Source organism: Orbicella franksi, chromosome 3 (assembly GCF_964199315.1).
Source record: "Orbicella franksi chromosome 3, jaOrbFran1.1, whole genome shotgun sequence".
NCBI lineage: Eukaryota > Metazoa > Cnidaria > Anthozoa > Scleractinia > Merulinidae > Orbicella > Orbicella franksi.
This window is the reverse complement of record NC_138147.1, coordinates 34313805-34339855: the sequence shown is the minus strand read 5'-3', so window position 1 is coordinate 34339855 and position 26051 is coordinate 34313805. Positions and strand designations below refer to the sequence as shown.

Sequence of the window (26051 nt, the reverse complement as noted above, 5' to 3'; positions counted from 1 at the left end):
AAATCGTCATTACGCTATGCATCGAAAAAATATTGAAAAATTCGTAATTTTCTGAAAAAAGTATGATTTTGAAAAAGGAATGCATAGCTATGTTTCCAGCATTGGCTTTAATCGAAATTCGTCGAAAAAGGTTGGATTTAAGGAAAAACCGCGTTTCCTTTAGCATTTAAAGAAACCGGAAGTGCGCCTGGTATCTATTAAAAGTTACCCTCTCAGCGCGTGCGCAGTTTACACTACCAGCGCACTTCGGTAAGATCAAACAAAGCCACACGGAGTTAGTTTTTCTCTTTTTATTGCTCTTGTTTTTCTGTCTTTCTCTTATTTTGTCTTTGCTTGTACTTTTTTTACTTTACATTTTGTGAAACACAAAGAAAAACATCTAAAATGTAAGCGAATTTGCAAGTAAACCGTTTTTGAGTTGTTATTATTTTCCGCGGTCAGGCTGACGTAAGTAACCGGAAGTCAAATTTCACCTCCTTAGCAACGCACGCGAGCGTTTGCATGAATCGGTTAATTAATGGGCCCTTAACGAGGCCAAAACAATGGAACACGTTCTTCTAAGTTTTGTACTACTCTGCTAAAATCAGAATTTTTTAAAACTACTCTATCAACATCGTAAACAGAATGCAATCGAGAGCGAGAGAGCGGGCTATTCGTCAAGCAGCGAGCGACTTTGTTTTGGTGGGGGAGGGGGAGAGGGGGAGAAGTGCTACTCGTTTCAACCTCATTCTCAGGGTCCTCTCTCTTCCTCTCGAGGGAGGAAGAGAGAGGACCTGGGAACAAGGTTATCCAAGGTCGGCCCGTTGCGGACCGCGTTGACAGTCGGCCGCGTTTGGCCGCGTTGGAGAAAAAGCAATCCCACGCTTGCCTTCCGCTTGCCACGCAGGCTAAAGTCCGCAATAGCTAAAGAGACAATTTATTACGAGTGCTCGCTAGCGGCTGAGGAGAAGACGTGAGAGAAGAAGTGAAAAAGAAATGCGGAGAGCAAATTGATATGACGACTGAATTAGAGGAGAGGGAAAAAACGGATACTTAGGTTAGTATAAGTGGATATAAAAAAGCATCTACACCTACATATTTTAAGTCTTGTTGAGTCAGCAGAAACGACCAAAAACACTATCCACATATTCTAATTCTGTTGTAGATAGTGAGTAGGGTAGTAGTGTTAGCAAACTGGCGGCCACTTTATTCAGTTGGGAAGAAAACTTTTGTAACCTACTCATTTGCTTCTCATTGAGGGATTTTAGCAGTTACGTTTAAAATGATGCAGTGAGACCAGGTAACGTAGGTCATCCTTGGCTATGCAGAATTGCAAAATATAATAAATAATGGTAACAGGCCTTAGTGGAGTCCACCTCGGTCTGTAATCATATGAGTGATTAACGAGTATGATTACAGACTGAATTGGACGATGCGGAGCCCTGTTACCAATTAATCAAAACTATGACAAAATTTGAGAAACGAACAAACCATCGATTGAGCGCTGAACGATTAAACGTCGTTTTGAATGCTGATAAACACAGCAGTTTACTCCACAAAGTGCCATGCAATTCAACAGGGCGCCCAAAATCATGCATGCTGTCCACTTATGAGCATGATGCGTATACACTGTCCAATTAATGCTCAAATTGGGCTGCTGATAGCCAATCACATTCGAGAATTTTGTTATAGTTTTGATTAAAGCCGATATATGGTTAGCTCAGGTAGCGAGCTCGGCCTGTGTGGAGCGAACTAACTTTTGGTTGGGGGGTACTGACTTGGGGGGGCAATCTAACTATAGATTGAAATGACCATAATTCAGATGTAAGCTCAAGTACATAAACTTACTTAAGCTTAAATTAAAAAAAAAAATGGCAACTGGAAGCATTGAAATCAAACAGTGCGTAGTAGTTAATACATATCCTAGAGTGCTTTTCATTCTTGCACAATTATGTGATGAAATTTAAGTCTCCTGCAATAGGTGCGAATACCTCACATTATTCCTGTAGATAAGCTAATAAGTCTCGGCTACTACGATATTTTACACATGCAACATCAACGTTAACAAATACTCACAATGTTGTAGTAACAACAAATGATATTCTATTAGAGATAGAATAGAGGTAGCATAGCATACATGATGTCCGTATTCAGACGGTCATACTAAGGTGACCCTCTGTTATACAAAATATTTGGGCAATGCTTGAGCTTGATCTTTTATGCACCTGAAATTTATGCTTGCTCCCTCTTTGCAATTACTGTCCTTTATGACTTCAGGAAAACTTTCTCTTAATGCTAAGAAATACTGCATTCTGTGCTTATTGTATGTAATTACATGTATGTACAAAACTAACCTAGTACTAGTTGGGATTTTTGAAGTGATAGTGCACACTTGTCACCTTATTCTTGTCTCTGTTATACATGCACATGTGCTAGATTGTTCCCTTCCTTTCAATGCAATGCATATTATGAACTAATAATAAATAACATTAAATAAGAATTCAATTTAGGTCTCCTGTCCAGTTTGTATCAGACGTAGAAGTACATACATGTACAGTGCTACTCAAGAATGTTTTTTTATGGTTATCATACTAAAACTTGTCTTGTTGTAAGGTTGTTTAGAGTTACGTACAACTTACCTTAGAGTCACAAACTAAAAATCCTTCCAACAGTTCCAACTGTGTGAACTTTCTCACAAATTACTTTTGGCAAACTGGCCTGTTTGACCTGTCTATCAGTGACCGGTTTCCTCGTTTCCTGCTAGCTGCTTCTATCCGGTGTGTACTTTCTCAACGGCAAGGTTTCCAACGCAAAAATTCCCCCATGAGAATGAAAAATGATAACTAAGGTGGTTAAAAATAAACTTGGGATGTTTTTGTTATTCACTGCTGCTGTTGTCGGTTAGCCATGACATTATTCCTGGGTAACACTGTCAGAAATTGTTCCAAACACACAAAGAACTTATTTCACGCCACGTGTTTGTAATGAAATTAATATACTTGCATACAGACACATACTGACACGTGATAGAACCCCTCCATTCTGCTATCTATGTTGAATAGGTTTAAATTAAGCATTTAAAGTAATCATCTAACTTAATATTACAAAACTAAGCGAGCAGTTGCTTTTTCAGAAGAATTGAAGGGTATAATTTATTGAAACATCTTGGTATGATTTCCATAGCCCAGTTATGTAATGATGTCCAAAATCTAACTACAGTGTATTATTGTTAAAGCCACTATTGGGTAACAGAATGTGATATAGAATTACCCAAAATGGAATACAGTTATGCCTGTTAAGCCACATTCTATAGGCTTCCGTGACATATTTTCATTTTGACTTTCTAGAAAGTTAGTGGGCATATCTCACAGTATGCCAGCCTTTATATGGTAATTGGACCCCTCCCCCCCACACACAAAATGACATATTGAGGTGTTCTGTTTCTTGCGTGATGACAAATGTTAATTTATACACTTCCTTTTTCCGGTCATTTCATTCCCTGCTGAGTGGACTTTAATCAGGGAAAAAACCCTGACATGATTTGAAAGTGCTTTGCTAGCATAAACGATGAATGTGAGAGTGTCCCAGTAAAGTTGAATACTTGGAGTACTATGCAAGTGTAAATACATCACTACATGCTTGTACCATTTCTGAAATTCTCAGTAGTTCACCTTGATTAGAAAAATTGATAAACCTTTTGTAATTTAAGCATGGTCTGCTGAAGATAACAATAATAATTGTAGGCACAGACAAAAATCTTTGTTTTGACATGTTATTTTGACTACATAATTTCTGTGGCCTATTTGCAATGCTAATATGCAGTATGTTTTTACTTCAATTTAAGAATGTATTTTCATGAGTAAAAGGACCCCTACAAGGTTTTCAGTTTTCCTTTGGTTGCTGTTTTCTTTTTAGCATGTGTTACAGTGTATGTCATTGCTGCGAGTGTTGTTGACACACATTTGTATTGTAAATGCAAGGATTGAATATGCACATATATACACACTTGTATAGCTTTTGTTGCTGACATTCAAATACTTTTTTGTTTCTGTGTGGAATAATTCCACACATAGACTTAAGACATGTGCAGCGTATGTATATACTGCTTGACATTTTGCTGATCTCTTTACTGTTATGCCTACCAAATGTATTTTGAAAGCTGTAACATGGATGCTGGCAAACTTTCAAGGTTACACATCACTGGATCTTTGTTAATATGCTTAATTAAATCCTAATCTGTTATAAAGTATTTTGGCCTCTTACCAAACCAATTCTGCTGTGGGTGACCAGAAAGTTTGCCTACTTAGTAAAATGCAGTTTTTCATCAAAGAAGATAAGGGAAGAGAACACCCACTAGAGTTACTATTATTATTTCACGCAACTTTGAAGAAATTAACATACTATACACATCTAGTCAGGTACATCAATCATGAGTGAAGCAAGATTTCTTCCTAAAATAATTGCAAATGCTTGGTGACTGGAAGCTATGCCTTTGTCCTGGCTGTCTTAAGCTCAGCGATGTTTTCTTGATCCTCTAGCTCTGTTGTACATGCTAGCTTGGAAAAGATGTGTGTAATAAAGTGCTTTTCCTGTAGGCCTTGAGAAACTCAGTACTGTATTATTTCTTAAACTGACCAAAGTCACTAGCTTTTATGTGTAAAGTATGGGGACATGCATGTACATCTATGTTTTGTACATGTACCTGTATCCTACACATTTTTATCATACAAAGGTAAAATCATCGAGTAGTTATTCATACAATATGACCTTGTGTGGACAGCCCTTTGTAGTCTGGATGGTTTTGGTGAGACTACCTTTTGCAAATGTTGAGCAGCATTCTTTTAAAGATCCACTGGAGTGGTGATATTATTGTATAAACACAAGCAAGTGAAATATTCACCCTGAAACATTCATCCTACTTGCTGCTTCAAGAACATTCTGCTTTTAACTTGTGTACAAAACTTGATGAACTGGTTCTTCTTGTTTTTAAGACAATGCAATTTAATGTTGTGACCTATTCCTCTCTCTGTGGTGTGAATTTATATGCTGGGGTAAAAATAGATTAACTTTATACTTTCAAAACAATATGTGCATTATATTGTCATTGGTGGATATTATTACTTTAGGCTGCTCGGGGGCAGCTTTTTGTTTTAGACTATTGTCTTGACTATTTTTCGAAGGGAATTTGCATTTCATTAAACCTTTGTGAGCCAAAATCAATATGAAAATGTTTGTTTAAAATGACCTCAAACAAGAGCATCAACATGTCTGTCATGTGTAATCTAAATCTCCTTGAAAGAATTGCCTTTAGTAAATTCTTTTGTTGTACTAGAGCAGGGGAATTTTCCCCTGCAAAATGTTTTGATTGATTTTGAATCATCTTATTGTCCACTATCATTTGACATACACAAGAGCTTTTGTTTAAGATACTTCATGTCACGTGTATAAATTATTTATAGATATCTACATGTACATGTGCACAATTTCTTTCATCACTTTAAGGGTAAAGACTTTTTCTTAGAGGAAAGTTCTGTTTTGTTGAAGAAAAGTTGTCTCTATCTGTGATGGAGTTGTTTGCTGTGTTTGATGAAATGTTGAATTTTGCTGCATTTGAGTTGTCCATCTTCTCTGGATAAATTAATTTTGTTTGCTTGAGGACTTTGAATTTTGATATTTTGTACTTTGTATTTGGTTCTCAAGTGAAGTTTTTTTTGCTCACATAAGGCATGTAGAGAAATTCGTGTACACAAGACTGAAATGTTGAAAGCAGCAGTGTGAAAACCTTGTAACTGGCAGACTGTATATTTGTGATTGTGTGACTACCTTGGGGTGGGATTTGGTTTTGTGTTCCTGCAAGGTGCAAAAGAGCTGAAAGTGCAGTTCAGTAACTCGCTAGCTTTGATAACTTTGGCAAGGTAACAGTTCTGGCAGAGTTTTATAGCTGAGGGTATGCACATATATTAAATTGCCTCTCTTTTGCATTGAGCATTGTTATCAGCATTTAAACATCCCAGACATAATTATCAAATTATAAATGTGTATGCCCCTCTCCCCTGTTGTTGTTGTTTTCTCTTTTCATAGTAAAACCCCATGGCTTTTACACCTAGATCAAGTTTAAGTTAACTCACCTTCACTTTCTTTTCAGGGAAATGTACAAATGTGTGTGGTAGATCTGAGTGTTTTTTTTGTTCTTGTGCTAAATTATTGGGTGGTTGCAACTGAATTCATATAATTTGTTCCTGGAACATTTAGAGAGTTAAATATATTACTGCAAGAAAATGGCAGTCCAGAATGTAGTTAGTACTCTAGCAGAAAAACCACATGTTAGGAATTGTGGGCATACGCATGTATGAGAGTGAAAATACTAATTCTCCATAATAGCTTTTAATTCAAGCAGTATTTTGCTTTTAAAATAGTGTCACTACAAGTGCATGTAAAGTTGGAAAATTGCCCCAGAGAACACTAGCCTTTTTGCCAAGTCGAGTAAGAACCAGTTTTTTGCCAAATACCAATTCAACTTGACATTATTACTTGGTTATAAATAATTACCTGTGGCAATATGACCTACCTGAGTCAGGTGACAACTTTAAGCAATCCATCCATTACCGCTGATTCAAAAATGCTGTTGAAGCTTTGTTTGAAAACATTGGCATCTAGTGTACCTCACAACAGTTGTAAACATATTATTTCTTTGGCAAACAGAAACACCCACCTGTACCACACACTGGGAAATGAATTGAAGTGTTTGTCATTTTGCTTTGAAAGGTCACGGTTGTGTGACAACTGCAGCATGACTTTGTACCATATATGGTATAATATTTTCAGTTAAAAATCGCTTACCTTAATCATTCAGATTGCAGAAATGTCATTTACATGTGTTAAAATGGATCTTAATGGTCAGGGTAAAATTTCATCGTGTCCTGTGCATGTATGTACACGTAGCAACAAATGAAAGATTGATAAGGTTGTTTGATGTGTGAAATTCCTACTCAAATCTACAGTTTCAGGAAAAAAGTGATCTTAATAGAAATATTATTTTACAATTGAACTCTGTAAGGTTACACATTAGCCTACAATTATGGATAATTTGTAGAAGGCATGAATGATTAATTGAGTTGAAATAAATATTTTGCATGTACTTTTGAACTTGCCAGTTGTCAATCAAATCATGACACAGGTTTTTATCGATCAATATTAATTTTGATTTACACGTTAAACCACTGCCTGTTTTACCGACATTTGTCATGATTATAACAATTTAATTGCTTAGTATTCTTGAAAGGCAACCAGCTTTTTCTCTTCAAATATATATCATTTAACCATAATTCTAGTTGAACAAGAAGTTCTTATGGGAAGCTAGTGGTGTTAATCTCGTCCCTGAGAATTGGCACAAATTTTTCTCCTTCTTGAAATATTTAATTTATGCCATAACACATGCAAAACACTAAGGATTCAATTGGTAAACATCACTCTCAACTGATTTTGAAATTACTTGCCAGTGGATGATATCTCCTCAAATTTTACTTACATTTAAGTAATGTATGTGTTCCATTCTGTACCATTACCATTGACAACTCTTTACTTGAGATGTAGATTAAAGCTGGGAGCCAGGTCAAATTCATACATTCATGTATCTGTCTGCATACATGTATGAATTTTAACAGCTGGGAATGCTCAAAAAATGAAAAGTTGGGCAGACTTTACCTTGTCAAGCCTTTTTGTTGACTAGTCCCTTTCTGTGGGAAAGAAATTTCCACATAATTTATATGTACTTCACACCTTGACTACATACAGTTACATGCATGCATATCCTCCACTGACAGTACCAAAAACAGAGTTTCTACATGTACTCTGCTGTTCTGGTGTGTGTCTTAGTTAGAACTTGTGAGAGACGTCTTGTGTCAAGATCAATTCTTGTCTGTTGGGAGGTAACAGTGCTGACATTTCTAGCAAGATTCACTGCACTGCAATTTTGTAATGATAAAAATGGTGCTCATCTCTTATCATTAATTTAACTTCATGAAAATTTATTATTTAATTCATTCATATGAAATTCCAAGATATACACAAACTCAGCAGGACAAGCCACATTCGTATCAACCTGTTAGTCTTAGTCACTTTTTTCGATAATTACACATTTATGTAAATAGGTATTCTTTACCCACTTATTATTATTATTTTATTCACTTTTTTTCTAACTTTCTATTTAATAAAAGTAATAATAATAATAAATCATTTGTAACTATTGATAGATCGGCCCACCTAGACTAGCATAGCTATCTGTGGGTCAGTCCAACTGTAAAATGTAGATTTTATTAAGAAATGAAATGATAGATCCAGACCTTGAGTGGGGGTCCTTTGGTTTGCTTGCCCTGCTGGCTTTTCTTCCTTCCGTGATTTCTTCTTTTCTTACCCAACATAAGGGGGAGGGGGGTGCAGGCCCCCTGGGCCCCTCCCCTAGATCTGCCACTGATAGGTATAGGTGGCAAGTGAATATAGTTATGAAAGATCTTAACTTTGAATTTTGGGGGATGATGTAAAGACATGAATGATCATCACAGTTGTGTACATAACTTAAAAGTGGTGTTGTGAAATAAACCTGAACAAATTCTTCACAATCTACAGGTAAATTACAAACTCGCAATGTGACTGGCTCCCAGTTGGCTTGATAGCTCAATTGGTAGAGCACTGCATTGGTATTGCAGAGGACTGAATTTGTTTTGGACTTCATTTTCACAACTGCACATTGTGTGCAGATAACTGCAATTATAATTTGTCTCTTTAAAATTATAGATGGTTGTTTACACTCCATTAGGAACCACCTCCCCTTTACATTAAAATAGAGCAGACAACTTTGAAATTTCCCTCTTGTTTTATTCTTTCAAGTACAGCTCTCAAAATTAACGGTGGTCTAAGAGATTTGTGGAGTGAAATTTTTGTATTTATGCATGTCTTGCTTGTCACGTTAACTGCCTACATATACATTTGCTCCCTCCAGAATGCACGGCTCGAGACTAACTTTTCTGCTCGCTAGCCCAGTGGCTAGTGACAGGGTTGATTCACCAGCCAAAACAAATTTGTCACTAGCCAGAAACAGACATTTGCAAACATAGGCATCAATGTTATAATTATAGGCGTTGCTCAACAGTTAGGCTCGATTGCAGCCGCTCTCTCACTAATGAAAACCAAAGTTTTTGCTTCCGTGAGATGGCGGGTCTAAAACACAGATCACAGGTCATTGTTTTACCAATACTGAATACTGGAACAACCCTAACCCCTTCCTAGTGCTAACCTTAGGCCTGAATACTACACTAAGACAATGGTTAGTCTCAAGGTTAGTATTAGTACAGGTTTAAGGTTGTTTCAGTATTGGTAAAACCGATAATAACCTGTGACCCGTGACCTGTGTTTTAGACATGCCATCCATGAGAAATTCTCACAGAACTTCGCAACTCGCCGCTAAAAAACATCCTTTCTTTCAAAATGCTGATTCACGATTTCTCATGAACACAACAATTTGTTCCATCTTAACTTTATTTACAAGTAGCAAACATAGGCATCAATATTATATAGGCATCATTCAAATTTTTGAACAAACGCAATTTTTTTTATTTTTTGAAAGCGTACGTGACTTCCAGATGCTGTGCACATGCAACATGATCCCAAGAGTTCCGTATGATTTCACACATGACTAATCATTAGCGGCAAGCAGTTCGTTTGTCGTTCATCACTTTTTACGAACAAACAAAAAAGTCAATCATTCTTTTGCATTATAGTAATTTAAAGTTGTTGTTTGGGCCAATAAATGATACATGATATTTGTTACAGCTGATGTTTTAAATTCTGCATGCTTTTACTCAATTTCGTTTTGTGAAAAATTTGAAATTAACTTTTAATTGGTTTCCTCTGGGCCTCCAGTGCTCACAAATTTTCAGTTTCACTAGCCAAAATGGCTAGTGAAATGCAAAAACCACTAGCCAAAATGGAATTTTTACTAGTCTGTGGCTAGGTGGCTACCGTTAGTCTCGAGCCCTGAGAATGTGTGTTTTTTTTAAATACAGTACAACTGATCATGTGCACCATTCTTTTCTCTAGGACATCATTTACAGTTCACAAATATCATAATTTTGTATACTTGAGATCAGAGTGAAACTTTTTGGTGAAGACCATTCAACAGACCACTGACAGCTTTAGTTATCCCAGTCTGTTTGGTAGTCAAAGGAGTACAATGTAGTTCAACTTCTGGGATATCTTAACTAGGTAAGATACATACATGTACTTGAAGGTGTCTATGCCTTAACATATCTTTCTCTGATTTGTACATGCACACAAGGTTTTATAAACATATAAACACAGTCTGTCTTGATTAACTTCTGGCTCATGAAAATTGCTGCTTTCTGTTGTCATGGTGTTTAATTTGTATTCATATACATTGTACAATACATTTGTTTGCTGCTTTACTTAAAGTATCTGCATTTTCTGATTGTTACTTAACAATTATTTGCCGAAGGTGAAGTGAACATTGGTTAATATTCACTGAGACGAAGTCAAGGTGAATATTCACCAATGTTCACTGAGCCTGAGGTGGATAATTGTTTTAGTATAATTTTCAGAGGTGAATATTAAGGGCTACAAAATAACGGACTAAAACATGTATGCAGCTGTAGTCTTAATAACACGCTTACATGTACATCAATTGTGCATCAATTTATTCATCGAGTTTGGCAATAAAACGAACAAACGAAACACTACGAAAAATAAATTCATCCAGTACCTTTGTTTTAAATATTGTTGCTCACTTCATTCACAGTTGTCATCATTGTCTAAAAATGAGTAGCTTTAGTTTGAAGAAAAATATATTTCAGTCGATTGATCTGACCTGCTGGTGATCAACGTAACCACTGCTTTTAGGATTCTTAAATGCCTTGAATACGAGCTCTTGAAAAGATTGTGGGTGCAAGGGTGACAGCAGTCAATTTGAAAATTCTCCATCCTTTCAAATATCCTGGACTTGGAGTGATGTCTTTGGAATAAGTGAAAATTTCATTCAGCTTTTGTCTGCCATGGTTACGTGCTGAGATGGGGAAAGGCTACGAGCTTAGTAACCAGGGTCTTGTAGGGTGAATAAAGCATCATATGGCGAGCTTTTGACCAATCAGAATGTCCAATTCTTATATTCACCTCTGGAAATTATGCTGAATGTAAATATTACTGTATTTTCTCTTTGTTACTCTTTTTTTCTTGCCTGCATTTACACTGTTTCCCATGTTTTACAGACGAGAAGGATGTCTGACATTAGCAAATCAGTAATTGTTTTGTCCGAAAAAGGCATCAGCACAAGTACTTGCTTGGACTTCCTTGAGACGATTAAGACTATTTTACTCAGCAAGGAGGTTTTGGAAGGAGCTAGCAATTTTCAAAAGCCCCCTAACATACTCGCTGTAATCTGTGGCCTAGACAAGGATCAAAAGTACTTAAAATCCATACAAAGCTATGTTTACCATAGTATTCTGAAACCCTGGAATGATCAGCAAGGCATGTTTGTTACATGTATTCTTACTTCCCAAAATGATAATGTAAATGAGCTGGACATCCTCTCTGCTCTAATTGCACTTGCTTATGAAAAAGGTGACATGGCTTGTTTAGAAGAAATAGTAGACCAGTATCAACACCATGCTGGTGTTGGTTATCTGATGAGTAACCTTGGAGTGATGTTCAGTGAGAGGATGGAGTACAAGAAAAGTGAGACTTGCTTTGCTAGAGCCAAGAATTGCTTTGAATGTGAACATGACCGTTTGGGAAATGCTGTTGCCTGTTTGAACTTGGCAATTCTCCACAAGCTTGTTGGAAATGATGAAAATGCCTGTTCTTGCTGTGATTCTGCAGCCTCCTTGTGCCATGATATCTCCATGAGAATGACAAGAGATGTTCATCTGCCATGGAAGGTCTTAAGAAGAGTTGCTGATTTGTTTCAAGAATTTGGAAACTACAAGAGATGTCAAGATATTCTGCAGATTGGTGTATTGTATGACATCACTGGTGCCAATGAAGTCTCCACAATAACCTTGATGAAGAGGTTGATGGCTTTGCAGCTGAAAGAACAGAATGGTGAGAAAATACAAGGTGAAGAACTTAAAGATGTTGCCTGCCAGTTGGGTGAGCTTTTCGATCAATTGTGCACGCATTCTGAAGTCAAACAAGTGTTGCTAAATGCTGACCTTATCACAACAGCAATAATCTTGGCAAAGATGTACCGTAATACCAATCACCTTGAAGAAGCTAGAGTGTTACTAGAGAAGTTGCAAGCCAAATACTTGATGGCACATGGCAGAACCCATTATCTCTATGCCTCATTGCTGTATCAAGTTGGTAGGTTTAAACTTGCTGCTGGAAAGGCCAGTGAAGCTGAGACAATGCTGAAACAAGCACAAGAAATATTTGTCTATCACTTTGGCAAAGGTCACCATATGGTTGCATCATGCAAGAGTCTATTGGGTACATGTGCACTGCTAAAAGGCCACTCCAGAGATGCCTCCATTTTCCTCACTGAAGCTCTGACTATATTCAAGAAAATTAACCCTCATCATCCAGATGTGGCAGAGATTCTTTTAAAGTTTGCTCGCCTCCACAGTGAAGAAGGAAATTTCCAGAATGCTGAAATGACCATGCAGGAAGCATTGGATATTTTCATTTCAGTTTGTGGTGAAGACTCTCCAAAGACAGCAAGTGCATACATTGAAGCAGCAGCCTTCTCGCTAAAGGTGAGAGAATCCAGAGCTTCAGCTGGAGACAAAGTGAAGAAAGCCATTGACATCTTTCTGAAGCTTGGGCTGCGACGTGACCATCCAGATGTCAAGATTTGCCATAGTTTACTTGGTGTCTTGCAGCTCAACATGGGAAGTGATGAAGCAGAGGAGCAATTTACTGAAGTGCAGCAGCAAGTTTCCTTCCAAGAGGAATCTTGTATGGCATTGAAAATCATTTCCCCTGAAAGTACCAACATGTTCTTTCAAGTCAAGACCAGTGGTGGTGCAGAAAGATATTCCTGCTTTGGTGCTACAGTAGTTTCTCTTGTCAATCTGGTTCACATGAAAGTAGGCAAGGAGAGGAGGGCCCATCTGAATACACTCCTTAGTTTTTTGCAAAGTCATGAAATAGAGATGCCCTTCTTTGTAGTTTTTGCTGGTCACAATTACATATTTCATAAAGTGTGGTTGTCTGACAGATATGTGTACTGTGTTTTCACTGATCAAGATGTGAACTCTGATTTTACTTCTTTGAAATCAGACAGTATCAAAGATCCTAATGTGTTCTTGTTATCATCACCAACTAGCCATGGAAAGAAGCCATGTTATCTCCTATTTTGGAAGACTCCTAAAGTGCTGGAAATGGGAGAACTAAGTCGTGTTTGCTCTGCCTTTCGTGAGAGTGTAAACGTGCTATTTTTGCAACCAAAGTTTAGAAAAGGTTACATAGATGGGCAGGATTTCTATATGGAACTGACGTTGCCAACAGAACCCTGTGCTATGACTTCACTGTTTGCTCAGATTGACTACCTTCCTCTTCTGGTGGAGCAGGAGCTATCAGTCCCACATGAAGGTGGCGACATAGATCCTGCTCTCCATTCATCTTTGACCTCTGCTGTTAAGCCTTCAACCCATGTCTCCTACTTTTTGTATAGATTTTCAAGTCAGCGCCAGGCTGAGTTTGTTTTTGATAATTTGATTTGTGGTTTAGGTCAGTCATTGGCACTAGCCAAGGTGGAAGGTGTTGAAATTTCTAATGCTTCTGCTGTGCAGAATGGAGAATGTTTCTTTATTCTGGAACCTAGTAATTCCTCTTTATCTCTTGTTGTGGAAGAAGAATCTGTCCTAGTAAAATGCCGGACTGTCAAAGAGTATGAGTTGAATTGCATCTGTTCATTAGTGAAGAAGACTTTAGAGAGTACAATGGACTCATTGTGTTGTGTTGTGAGGGTTACCTTTGAGCAATCTTTGCAGTTGGTTTGTGATGATCATGATGTTGACTATAAGTACTTAAAAGAGTCAGCAAAGAAGCCGTCTAGCTCTGGCCAATATTCGGAAACTTTGGAAGTACACGGAGATGTAAGTAGCCATGAACCTGAATGTGATCATCTGGAGGGAAAACCACCTGCAGACTTGCCACAGAATGAGGTAACCTTTCACTCAGTAACCATGGTTAGACTCTAGTGTTCAAGATCATATACAGCTGTACCAGGTTCTCATTAACATGTGTCATACACTGTACTAGGATCAGCAATGTTGAGTTGATGTTCAGATGTTCAGTTCAGTAATAAAATAAAAAAAGGAATGTTTGACATGTCACAAGCGTGGGATATTTAAAAAAATCTGAGTCCTTGACATTTTAACACAAGACCTAGCAAACTCTGGGAAGGCTTTCTGTCCGCTTACTTGTGGTCATGAAGAGGCTTATACAAGGTACAATCTTCAACATGTTCAACATGGTGTTACCTTGTTGAGATGCAACCTTACAGAATGGGCATGTTACAGGGTGTGTCATTAAATCTTAGGTGTTGCATTTCTGTATGTTGCACTAACGAAAGACGTCAGAAAGTTACTGCAGTGTATATTGTAAATGTATTTGATTCATTAAAGCAGTGCTTTGTTTTAACAGGTGGAAGAAGACATCCTATTCACTGGCCAACCTGGTGACAAGATTAGCGCTGAGGTTTGTTTGGGTCTTCTGGCATGCCTCTTGACTAGCAGTCATGTATCATCAGAGGTACGACCATCAGGCACTGGTGAAATGTCTTCTTCGACTCACTCGGCCTATTTGGATGATGAGAAGCAGCTTAACAACTCTATGTTATCACCTGGCCCCATGTCATCACTGAACTCAGTTCCTGCCAGCCCATCGGATAAAGTGTGTGAGATGCCTGCGTTTTTACAGAACATGTCGTTATCTTTGAGCAAAGCAGCAGCAGAACCATGTGATGAGAAAAAGGCTTCCAACAATGATGATATGATAGGGAGGACATCCACGGCTTGTGCAGTTTGCAATGAATTACCTTTGAAATTGCAAGAGAAGCTATCAAACCAATCTGTTGGAGGCAACTCTGTTGGGGCATCTTCTGCAACGAGATCAAGTCATGAAGAAGGTGTATCTTCAGGAGAGAACAATCAGGATTCAGAAACAAGAGAAACTGTGCAGTTAGAAGACGGTACTCAATTAAGTAAAGAGGACATTTTAATTCTTAAGAGTGAGGTTGAATTTTGTCAGAATCAGTGCCATGAGCTCAGGCAACAATTGGGTCAGCTGAAGGAACAGTTCCAACAATGTGAGGTAGAGAAACAACAGCTTGAATTAGAGTTGGGAAGAAGATCATTCCTCGAGGATAAACAGAAGCGCAATGAAAAAGCTTTTGGATCATCCAGGACCCATGCCAATGAGCAGAGCAAATCTTGTTCAGCCAGTAGTGCATCGTATGATTTTACTGATATGGAAGGAAAACTGCTTGGTGGGGCAGGACCTCTACAAGAGTCACGTAAGCTAAACCAACATTAAGGCCGATTTTGATCCTAAGATTTTTGCTTCCTTTTTCACATGGAACATGCTTGCAGAACAAATATTGTTTCATTTAAATCAAGTCTATATCTTTTTTTTATTAAAATAAATATGATTCCTGGGACAGGTGTTAACAGGACCTGAGTCATGTTGTTAGCATAACAAATAAACATTTGCAAGCAAAATTGTGTATTATTGTACATGATTGGCCCTTGTAGGCACTTCATTTTACATAGTGAGATTACCAATAGGCCATTTTTGTATTCTCGATATTGGACTGGAACCAACTTGCAATGGAGGCTCATGTGGGGAAATATCATTAAGAAGAGATTAATGTCATTTGCATTTGAAAAGACTCCCTGCATTAGCCTTGGTTGCAAGCTAGTTCCAGTCCAGTACTGAGAATACGAAACTAGTCTACTGAAGTACCCTACAATTCACTTAATATGCATATTTTAACACACATTAAGTTTTACTTTGCAACATACTGATAGATTTTTCATAAGGTTTAGTTCCTAACATGTTCATGTTCATGTGTGTGTTGTAATTTATGCTTACTTCTCTTGGTCAGGTTTTTCACTCCAACAAAGACTATTGGAAATCTCAAACTCCTTGTCAGATGCTGAGGTGAGGCAGATGAAGTTCTTGGCCAAACGCAGAGGGAATGCTTTTTGCCTTGCCAAAATCAGAGAAGGTGTTGAGCTGTTTAAAGAATTGGATGCCAGTGGAGTATTGTCTTGTACCTATGTAAGAGAGTTACTCAGAGGAATTCAACGTTTTGATCTTCTGGAGAAACTTGATATCCCTTTACTTGGCAATGCAGAAAGAGGTAAGAGGATCTGCATTGGTTGTTGAGTGTACATCTGGTCTTTTCAGATTGTGCTCGGTAGCCCTTTCCAAAATTAACTTTTCTTATTTGCATTACAGTGTAATCCAGTATGGACGTGAGTCATTTTTGGACAGAAAAACAAAATTATCCTTGTAAATTGTCAAAATTGTCTTGTAACGTGTTGGATTATGATTAATAGTGATGCGTATGAGAAAAGTTAATTGTGAAAAGGGCTTGATACACCACTTGGAGAAAGACTGTGAAGAAAGAAAGAAACAAGGCTGGGTGGAAAAGCTCGATATCAGCCAAGGCGATGGTGCAAATTAATAGACAGTTTTGGATTGAGAGCACCAACAGCAGCTGTTATCGGCCTACTGACAAGAAGAGATGATTGAAGGACTTGAAACACTACCAGCAACAGGAGGAGATTTAATATTGTGCCATCAGGCTGAAAATAGATTCATGGGTTGATATTATCATATGTAGTACTCATTAAATAAACTGTTTTGTTTGGGCATATTGCCCCTTCTCTCAGTAGACCACCTTATACATTTACATTGATGTTAGTGGTAAGATAGCCACCTTTATGACCTTGCTGGTTTTTTTTTACTCATCTCACTGGTGATACTTGTATGCTTGCATCTTACAGGGGATGATTCATTCTGTGTGGAATATGGCCCTGTACATGAGCCAAGTAAGAAAAGTTATTATCATAATGAACATTTTATAATTTACAATGTTACAAAAATGGGACTTGTATTATTTTTGTTTTGTCTTCTCTCACTGTTGATATAATTTTCATCTTACAGCAGATGGTTCATTCTTCACGGAGGAAGGCCCTGTACAAGAGCCAAGTAAGTGGCCTTATTATAGACATTTTATAATTTACATATCTGCAAAAATAATACAATGTTACAAAAATGAAACTTGTACTATTTTTGAAAAGGGAGTTGTATTATTGTTTGTCTCACTGTTAATATGATTTTCATCTTACAGAAGATGGGGCATTCTGCATGGAAGGAGCCTCTGTACAAGAGCCAAGTAAGTAGTCTGATAATGGACATTTTATAATTAAGACATCTGCAAGAATAAATTAAAATGTTACAAAAATGGGACTTTTGATTTTTTTTTTCTCACTGTTAATATGATTTTCATCTTACAGAAGATGGTGCATTCTGCATGGAAGGAGACCCTGTACAAGAGCTAAGTAAGAAACCTTATTATAGACTTATCATAATTTACATGTATACATGTATCTGAGGAAGTATGAAAATATTGCAAAAGGACAAAAGAGACTGCAAGGAATGGCACACGTAAATTAAAAATATTAAAATGCATTTTAAAAGAAGGTTGAAAAGAATGCTTATAGTGATGTATAAATTTCTTGTTGATTATTTAGGATCACATCCTCCCACTGGCCAACCAATGTCGGACAGAGTAACAGAATCGTCAGTAATTCCTCGAAGAGAAAACAGTCTGGATCTACTGCCTGTAAGACATTATGGTTGTTATGAACATAACTTAACTTTGATTGCAAGTAAAATCAGTGCTTTAATCGTTTCCGCCTTCAGATATTCATTTACTACTTCCTTGGTTACTTCTTTGAATTTGAGTATATTTTCCGATCCAAATTACTATAATTATCAGTTAGTAAGGTGCAGCGAAAGTTTGGTGACCTGCGCCGGGTTTTTCAAAGCCCGATTAAGCTAACCCAGGATTAGCGATAATTTTGATTTCATTTTGGTACATTTTCGGTGAGTTTTTCTTTTTGTATAGTTTGTCCTTCAGTTTTGAGCTTGAGTGATTTCAAACTACACAAACATAAACAGTGAAAAACATTTCTGCAGAAGAAAAATTATTACCTCGGTTAACTTTTAATCCTGGGTTAGCGTTAACCGGCTTTCGAACAACCCGACCCAGGTTTTAACGTTCAACCTGTGTTGTTGTGACGGACAACTGGCTCCATTTCCAGTGGCAACTTGTCGGCCTTTGATGTCATTGGCAGCAAAGTGTTTAATTAGCTGACATTGTTCACATTTTTCTTGACTCCTTAATTAACCCCTAAGCTAGTTTATATCTGAACTGAACCTCTTTTAATCTGCATTTGATAATGGCGACAAGATCACGCCGAAGCGTCATGTTATAGGGTTTATTTTTCTTTTAAGACGATATTGTTACCACGGAAGATGAGGAAAGTTGCCCGTGGCAACACCGTAATTTTAAGTCCAAAACTTTGTCACTAATGCTCCGTCGCGCCTTACTTAACTGATAATCGTAGTATCCATGTTTCCTGCATTTTGTGCCTAGAAATGTGACTGAAATAATTGTAGCCATGAACCCTCAATCTATAGTTGATAAAATAACCTTTATGGTTATGCGACTAGGCGCACCACATGACAGAATATCCAGAGTTCCACGCACAAACTGTATCTGCAGCTCACAGAATAGAGATGGAGACATCTGTGTTTAGACTGATGATAATGATAAGATTTATAATACGGTGTTAATAGTACATATATGGTGAAGTAAAGAAGAGAAAAAAAAATCTCTCTAATCATCTCACATTTGCCCGTACAGGAGAAGCCCTCACAGAATTCAAGTGGAGGTAATTTGCTGAAACTGCAGTCCAGTTATGAAGAAGGTTCAATAACCGCAGAAAGGGATCCTGTTAGGGAAATAAGACAAACTGATACATTAGAAGGTCAGCATATGCCACAATTATGTCACCCTACAGACGGAGAGTTAAGAGATGGTGTGGATAGTCTCCATCAAAATAACAACCCTAAGTCAGATTCAAAGCGTAAAAGAAAGTTCTTGTCTGCAAAAAATGACGCTGATGTGGTGAGGTTAATAACCACAGCTGCTGAGCGTGACTCCCAGGAACAGATCGAAAGGTTACAGAGGGAGTTGCAGGAATATGAAGCAGAGAATCAGATTCTCCAAGCAGAGTTGAAAAGAACATCTCTCCTTGAAGATAAACAGATGGGTGGGGAAAACATTTTCCAGTTATCCAGGGAATGTGCAGCAGATGCTGCATCTCGTGTGGAGAAGGACTTGCCTGATGGGGCAGGCTCTCTGCAAGGAGCAAGTAAGTTCTCTTTAATTCGGCTCACTTTATAATTTGCATTACAAAGTTGCACAAAGATAAATAAGGCTTCAGTTATTTTTATTGGTTTTGCTATTCTGCCAGAGGACACCTCCCGTGACCAGGCACCGCTTGTTAACAGACACTTTTTCATGGTCCCAACCACGTAGAAACACTGCAGTTTTGTTGATATCTTCAGTGAGTGAAAATGGGAACAGCTTATAATTTAATTACAAAGAATGATGCACACAAGGTAGCAATTGAAAATACAACTGTACACGTTAAAAGAATGTTAAAAGCATTACTAAAGGTAAAAATGTTTCGTTTCCTTTTGATGATTTAAGGATCACATCCTCCCACTGGCCAAACGATGTTGAACAGAATTACACAATCGTCAGTAATTCCACCAAGAGACCACAAACTGGATCAACTGTCTATGTCGTGTAGGAGTTCTGTTAACAGTGGAAGTGACATGGTTGTCTTGCCTATCAATTCTGATAGTCAAGATTCATCTGCGTATCCGGGCTTCCCTGACTCATCTAATGGTGTTTCCGTTTCAAGGGAGAGTTCTAGAACAACAGTCAGTTCATCAGAGTCATCAGTGTCTTCTGTGGCAGAGCCATTGAGAGTTGAGTCAACCTCCTCGTCATGCACGGCCCGCAGTGTGTGTGATGATACACCAAGGGCCTCATTAGGTCATCTATCTGCTGTTAAAAATCATGAACGTAGGGATACTTGTCCAATTAGCCCAACCAGGGGTGAAAAAGAGATATTGGAAAGTACACTCTCAAATGAGTGTGAAAGTGGAGACATGGAAAGGAGAGAAGATTATGCTACTAAAAATGAAGAAATTGGTGAAGTTTCGGAGTTTTCTGGTGACGTTAGTGGTGGCCCAAGGAAACCTCACCATTTGAAGATGAAAAATGCGGCTAGTGTAGTAAAAGATGTTGTAGACTGTGGTCCTCTTCGTAGTCCTGACAGGGCTCAAGTTAGAGCAAGGTCACAACATGTGCCTGGCTTGATGCAAGACGCCCTTCCAGATGGAGACATTTCTGTGGAGCAAAATGTGCCGGGTGCATTCTGTGGAGCTGGAAAAGACACCACAGTGGATCAGCTGGTCTCTGATGTGAGCACACTGTCAAAGCAATGGGCACGTTTCGGTGCCAGACCAAGAGACAGGCCTCCTGTGAAAATGACGCCGCCACCAGAGCCTTCACTGATTGACTTAGCGCCACAAGAGGTCACAGAGGCTAGTGGATTGGCTAATGTATTCCTAGCGAGGCACTCTCAAGACCAAAGCCTTCATGAAAGTCTCTGCCAAGGCAGTGCAGTAAAATTGTTGTCTGAGGAGACGTCATCGCAGGGAGCTTCCTACGTGGATGGCATGAAACACTCAAGTGAGCCTAACAAAGCTAAGCCATACTTGAGTGATTGTCAAGTTGTTTCAAGCCCTGATATAGATAGCAGATGGATGTTTCCCCCTCCTTTACTTGGAGGGGAATATGGCAGTCATAATGCAGTGGGTGGCTTCTCTTATAATACACAGCTCAATGGTCATGTTGGACCTTTGTCCAGCCATTTGACAGGTGGTACTAGTAACTTTCCATCAAGTAATGCTTTCAATTCATTAAATTACAATTTATTTAGAAGTGACTTGGCACTTGGTACTAGAGAACCTCATTTACCGTTACATGGGCATCTTGATTCTGGATTGAACACATCAGTGCCCGAGAATCAACGTTTGCATTCAGGAATGACTGGTTCACATTTAGCAAATGGATCATTAATGGGAGCTGCAGGACCTCAGTTAACACCGCCTGTATATGGGTTGCAAAGATTTACTGGTCCCGGCGATAATGCTTCAACAATGGCATCAGAACGAGAAAAAGCACAATCAGCTTGGAAAGCAAATTCAAGACTAACTTCAATAGGTAATATGGCGCGTGTAGATGAAGGAAGCTCTGGTTTGGCAGCTCCTTCAATGGCTACTAGTTCTAATGGAGCTGATAACAGGCATGTACCAGGGGCAGAATCTAGTAGAACAAGACCGTATGCGCAGGGCACTGGAGGGAGTAACGTGTTAAACACTTCTGGTGATCGGGTAGTCGCTGGTGCTAACAGAGATGATGATAACACACCCTTGCTATCCGACGAGTCTAGAGGTTCACGGTTGGTAGCTAGTGCTAATGAACACTCAAATCTAGAACCACGCGGTGCTGAGGCGTCATTATTCTCTGCCAACACTGGAGGTTCTATGTTAAACAGAGATTTTGGCACTGACTCAGTCGAGTCCACGGACAACTCGCTGCTTGCCTTGGAACAACGTGTCGAAGAGGCTTGTGCGTTGGTCGAAAGAGTTCTTAGAGAAAGAGAGGAACGGGAACAGTTTGGAAGGGAAATAGAAAGGAAAGAACGAGAAATAAGAGAACAGAGAGCTCGAAAGAAAAGAGAAAGGGAAGCAAGGGAGCAGGAGGAAGCTAACAGGTGGCCACAACAACAGGAAGCCATCACTGGCCGCTCAAAGTGGTCGTGTGAACATTACCAGAGGCACTGTAGAGTGCGATTCCCTTGTTGCAGCCACTTCTATTCATGTCACCGCTGCCATAATAACTCTAAAGCATGTGACAATGAAGAGGCTAAGGCCGCCCATGCGACTCACCTCAAGTGCTCATTCTGTCAACACGAACAGGAGGTAAGTGTTTTTTTTATTATTGTTTAATTCAGCAATGACCGGCGAAAATGGGGTTTATTGAGCAGGCTCTTACATTGGAACGGGGCGTGTATCAAGAGACACAAAGAGTTGTTCAAGGTTTTCTTCTGTTTGTTTTGATGTGGTTTGACTCTCTAAAATGGAGTGCATTGAATTGTTACGAGGACAGTTTTACACGCGAATGTAATTCAAAGTTAACAATAGAAAACTGGTTTGGTAATATTTTACAAAGCTGCAAGGGCTTCAAAGCAAAAAAGGTGCATGAAATATTCTTTGGGGACGCTGTTTATGCTTACGATGAGAACTGTACTCCCACGTACGCGTGCGCAAATAAACTTGCGAGCACAGCCTGAGTACATATGTTAATAATGAATGACAAAGCCTGTGGTTTGTTCCTCAATGGTGAATTGTTTCTGCCTCGTCATTGTTGCAGATTGGTGAAGACAGTGGAAAATGTCGCAGCTGTGGAGCTCAGATGTCTGCGTATTTCTGCTCAATCTGTAAACATTTCACAAGTGTTGATAAGAATCCTTACCACTGCGAAAAATGCGGAATATGTCGGTAAGGAATATGATCAAATTTTAATTTGCTGAAAGATTTTTCCCATCAACATGCTTATAAACCCATCTTTTCCCATTGCGTACAAAAACGACATATTTCTTTTCATGAACTTCTACGTCTTGTAATTTCACATGTGTAATATCTGTCTTCGATCATATTCGTGTCTTTCATTCTTGCCTTTAGCTAGAAACAATAATATTATTGTAGTTGTCAGTTGACAGAATTGGGCTTACAGCAAAGAGTTGAGTTCATTTCTTTTATGGAATTTGACTTCATGTCAGTAATTATCAGGGATTTCGATGTCATCTCCTTTTCAAAATGGTGATAGTTAACAGAGCTGCAAAAGGGTTACTTTTGAGTTTCTTTCATCCCTAATTATAATTTTCCATTTGCCACTTATTTCAGTTCTATATCAATATGAAATGTATTTTTTTATTATTTCTTCTTTTAGAATCCACAAGGATAAATCATTCCACTGTGAGGTGTGTAATGTCTGCCTGGACAAACGTCTTGAAGGAAAACATAAGTGCAGAGAGAATTCTGGGCACGATGAATGCTGTATCTGCTTAGAGGTGAGTGGTCATTTTAACGTAACTTTCCCGCCATAGGAAACTTACTTTTCTGGCATATGCAACTCACGCTTGCAAAGTTCACGTTTTCTCGCCGCACGTTGCCCGCGTTTTCCCGCCGTAGAAAATCTGTGTTTTCCCGCCATAGAAAATCTTCGTTTTCCCGCCATAGAAACTCCGCGTTTTCCTACCGCACGTGACTCACGTTTTCCAGTCAATTGTTTCTTCTGCCACAATTGACTCGCCCGTTCTCGTTTTCCTTACTCATGCTTTTCTGCCCATCTCTTGTATTTCAGGTATACAGAGTTTTTACTTAGTCTCCTTACCTGACTTGGCTCTTCTTGACACAATTTTGTGTTGCCCTGCCATGCAATTCTTCTGTTTTCTCGTCATAAATCTATACCGTATCTCACACTTTCCTGTTAAGGTACCTTTCACGTGACACTCGTGTCTTGTTCACCACACTTGTTATGTTATCTTGTTATCGTTGGTTTGTGTAGGATGCGTTCAGTGGTTGCCAAATCTTACCTTGTTCACATAAGGTACATCGGGAATGCGCCATCGCTATGATACAGAACGGAATGTAAGTACATCGAACATACTGTAGTACTTAGTTCTTTTCCGTATAATATATTTTTTACTTGAAACCGCATTCGCTCTTGGCTTCCCAGTGGATTCATGACACTTGATTCCGGCGCATATTGAACAGTCGACTCTATTTTATTAATAGAATATACAGATTTTGTCGATTACTCGTAATATTACTATGGTGGCTTCTGTTAATCCCCCATCTCCTTGTCCTTCCTTGAAAAGAATGTTATAATTATCTTTCGCATAGCTTCTCTTCTATCATTAACACAAACTAGTGGCTGTTTTCCCGTTTGTTTGGAAGTAAGTGTAAATTCGTTGCAAAGCTATTCAAGTGCGAATACGCCAATGAATGAGTTGAACTAATAAGTTGACTAAATTGTGAAGTCGGCTCCCATCGAAAGTCATCTCGTTCTCTTTGTGATGAGGCGACCAGGAGTATTGCTACTCCCTTCTTGATGGAATGCTTGTCCATGGGTCCATCGCATGTTACCCTGCGTTGCTTGGCAAACTGTCTTTCTTGAGAACACAACACGGTGAACCCGGTCTGGGCTCGAAACTAGGCACTGGGCACTACACGTAAGGCCACGTGTGTTGAGTAATTGAAAGACGTCCCAAAAGTAAAAATGGATATGAAACAAAACAAACGGAATTGACTCACTGTCTATTCTTTTGCTTTTAGTCGCACGTGCCCAGTGTGTCGACACCCACTGTACAGCCCAGCCTCAGAGTGAACTTCGATTCCAAACAAGCTTTTACTTGATGTCGAACTATTTGATGTCGCGGATTTTCCAGATCAGAAAGAAAAATTCAGAATCAATCAAGTCTCCAGAGTAAAGCAATGCAAATGAAAAATTGGGAACATAAAGAAGGCCATTCCCGTATCTTGATTAAGGAGGATTGTTGTGTTAAATTGAGATGAAGCTACTGGGTGCCACTACCGGTGTGATCTTTGTTGATTTTCGCGTCCTCTCAAAGATCGCCTTTTGTCGGATAAACTCCTGCTTTTCAAACCGTTTGCAGTTAGCGCCACCTCACTTGTGATATTAACACTCAGAATACAAACTCTGGCCTATACTAAGATGACTAGTGAGGAAGGAATAGTAAAAAGCGCCAGCTCGGAAAGAGAGACCTGACTCCCAATGACCACGCTCTGTGTCGAGCTCACAATTTCAAACCTTCGTTTAGCTTTTCGCTAAACGAAGGAGTTGATTACTTTGAAGACGAAACAGAATTGAAAAGAATATCTTCTTTCCCATACCCATAATAAGGCAAATTCTTAATGCTAGTGCCGATTAATGGCGTTCGTTTGGAAAGCTTATCTTTATTTATTGTACAGTTGTATAAGAATTACATTCTTCAAAATTATAATTTCTGTAAAAGGTATCAGTTTATATTAGTGCTGTGTTAGTGTAAAAATCCTAGTCTTAATTTTATGTACCAGATTTGCTGAACGGGTTAAAAATGTCAACTACAATTTATAAAAAATATCGTTCTTTAATTCATTTAAATACCTTTAAATACCTTATTTCATTATTCATCACCTTTGTTTCTGTTAAACTACTTCAAAAAACCAGGCACATGCTTACCATATTTGTAGAGCATGGTATAATGGCTCATAACCCAGGATGGCTAATCTAATGAAAACCCTTTAATTGCATTACCCAATGATCCACTCTTTAATAATGAGCATTATTTACTCCCCAATGGGTAAATAATGCGTGATCCAAACAAAAACAGAATGGCCGGCAAAAACTTGTTTTGCCAGTGTTTCGATAACGGAAATCCTGAGAATATAAAAAGATAACAGAAAATACGAAAAAGTTTTTGAAGGTTAGAAAAGACTTACTGACTTTCGACTTTCGAGCAGTTTCAGGACATGTCCTTGGCAATCACAGAACTCATCAATCTAAGCAAACGCTACCGCCAAGTCGCTCTTCACCTGACATTGGCAGAAATTAATACTGCAGGGTTCATCGGCAGAAGCACTCCAGTGCTATTCAATGAAGCACCTCCACAAGTATGCCGGAGAATGTCTTTGTGCAATAAAACATCCAGTTTCCACCACAGTCATATGTACACGGTATTATTTCTGGTTAATCATTCGTCAACTGCTCTTTCAATTTTCATTTCAAGTGAAAATGAAAACTTTGATTGAACAGTGAAATTTGTTTTGCAAGCAGA

General features: G+C 38.6%; 1 protein-coding gene across 5 annotated transcripts in view; it reads left to right on the top strand.

Annotated features, from left to right (window-relative positions):
• The first annotated feature begins 912 nt into the window (after window positions 1–912).
• LOC145482234 (uncharacterized) overlaps window positions 913–26051 on the top strand; it is a 189857-nt gene continuing 164718 nt past the window's right edge. Inside the window, exons 1-15 of one of the 5 annotated variants that reach the window (XM_081460864.1) lie at window positions 913–1036; window positions 10075–14153; window positions 14635–15505; window positions 16097–16354; window positions 17004–17048; window positions 17164–17208; window positions 17351–17395; window positions 17517–17561; window positions 17754–17845; window positions 18932–19442; window positions 19784–22131; window positions 22583–22710; window positions 23162–23282; window positions 23780–23862; window positions 24550–25259. In XM_081460864.1, the coding sequence (XP_081316990.1) occupies window positions 11172–14153; window positions 14635–15505; window positions 16097–16354; window positions 17004–17048; window positions 17164–17208; window positions 17351–17395; window positions 17517–17561; window positions 17754–17845; window positions 18932–19442; window positions 19784–22131; window positions 22583–22710; window positions 23162–23282; window positions 23780–23862; window positions 24550–24601 (7626 nt within the window). In that variant the 5' untranslated portion in view covers window positions 913–1036; window positions 10075–11171 and the 3' untranslated portion in view covers window positions 24602–25259. Of the gene's footprint in view, window positions 1037–10074; window positions 14154–14634; window positions 15506–16096; window positions 16355–17003; window positions 17049–17163; window positions 17209–17350; window positions 17396–17516; window positions 17562–17753; window positions 17846–18931; window positions 19443–19783; window positions 22132–22582; window positions 22711–23161; window positions 23283–23779; window positions 23863–24549; window positions 25262–26051 lie in introns of those variants that run through there. The other 4 variants (XM_081460866.1, XM_081460865.1, XM_081460863.1 and 1 more) reach the window with 4 other exon arrangements.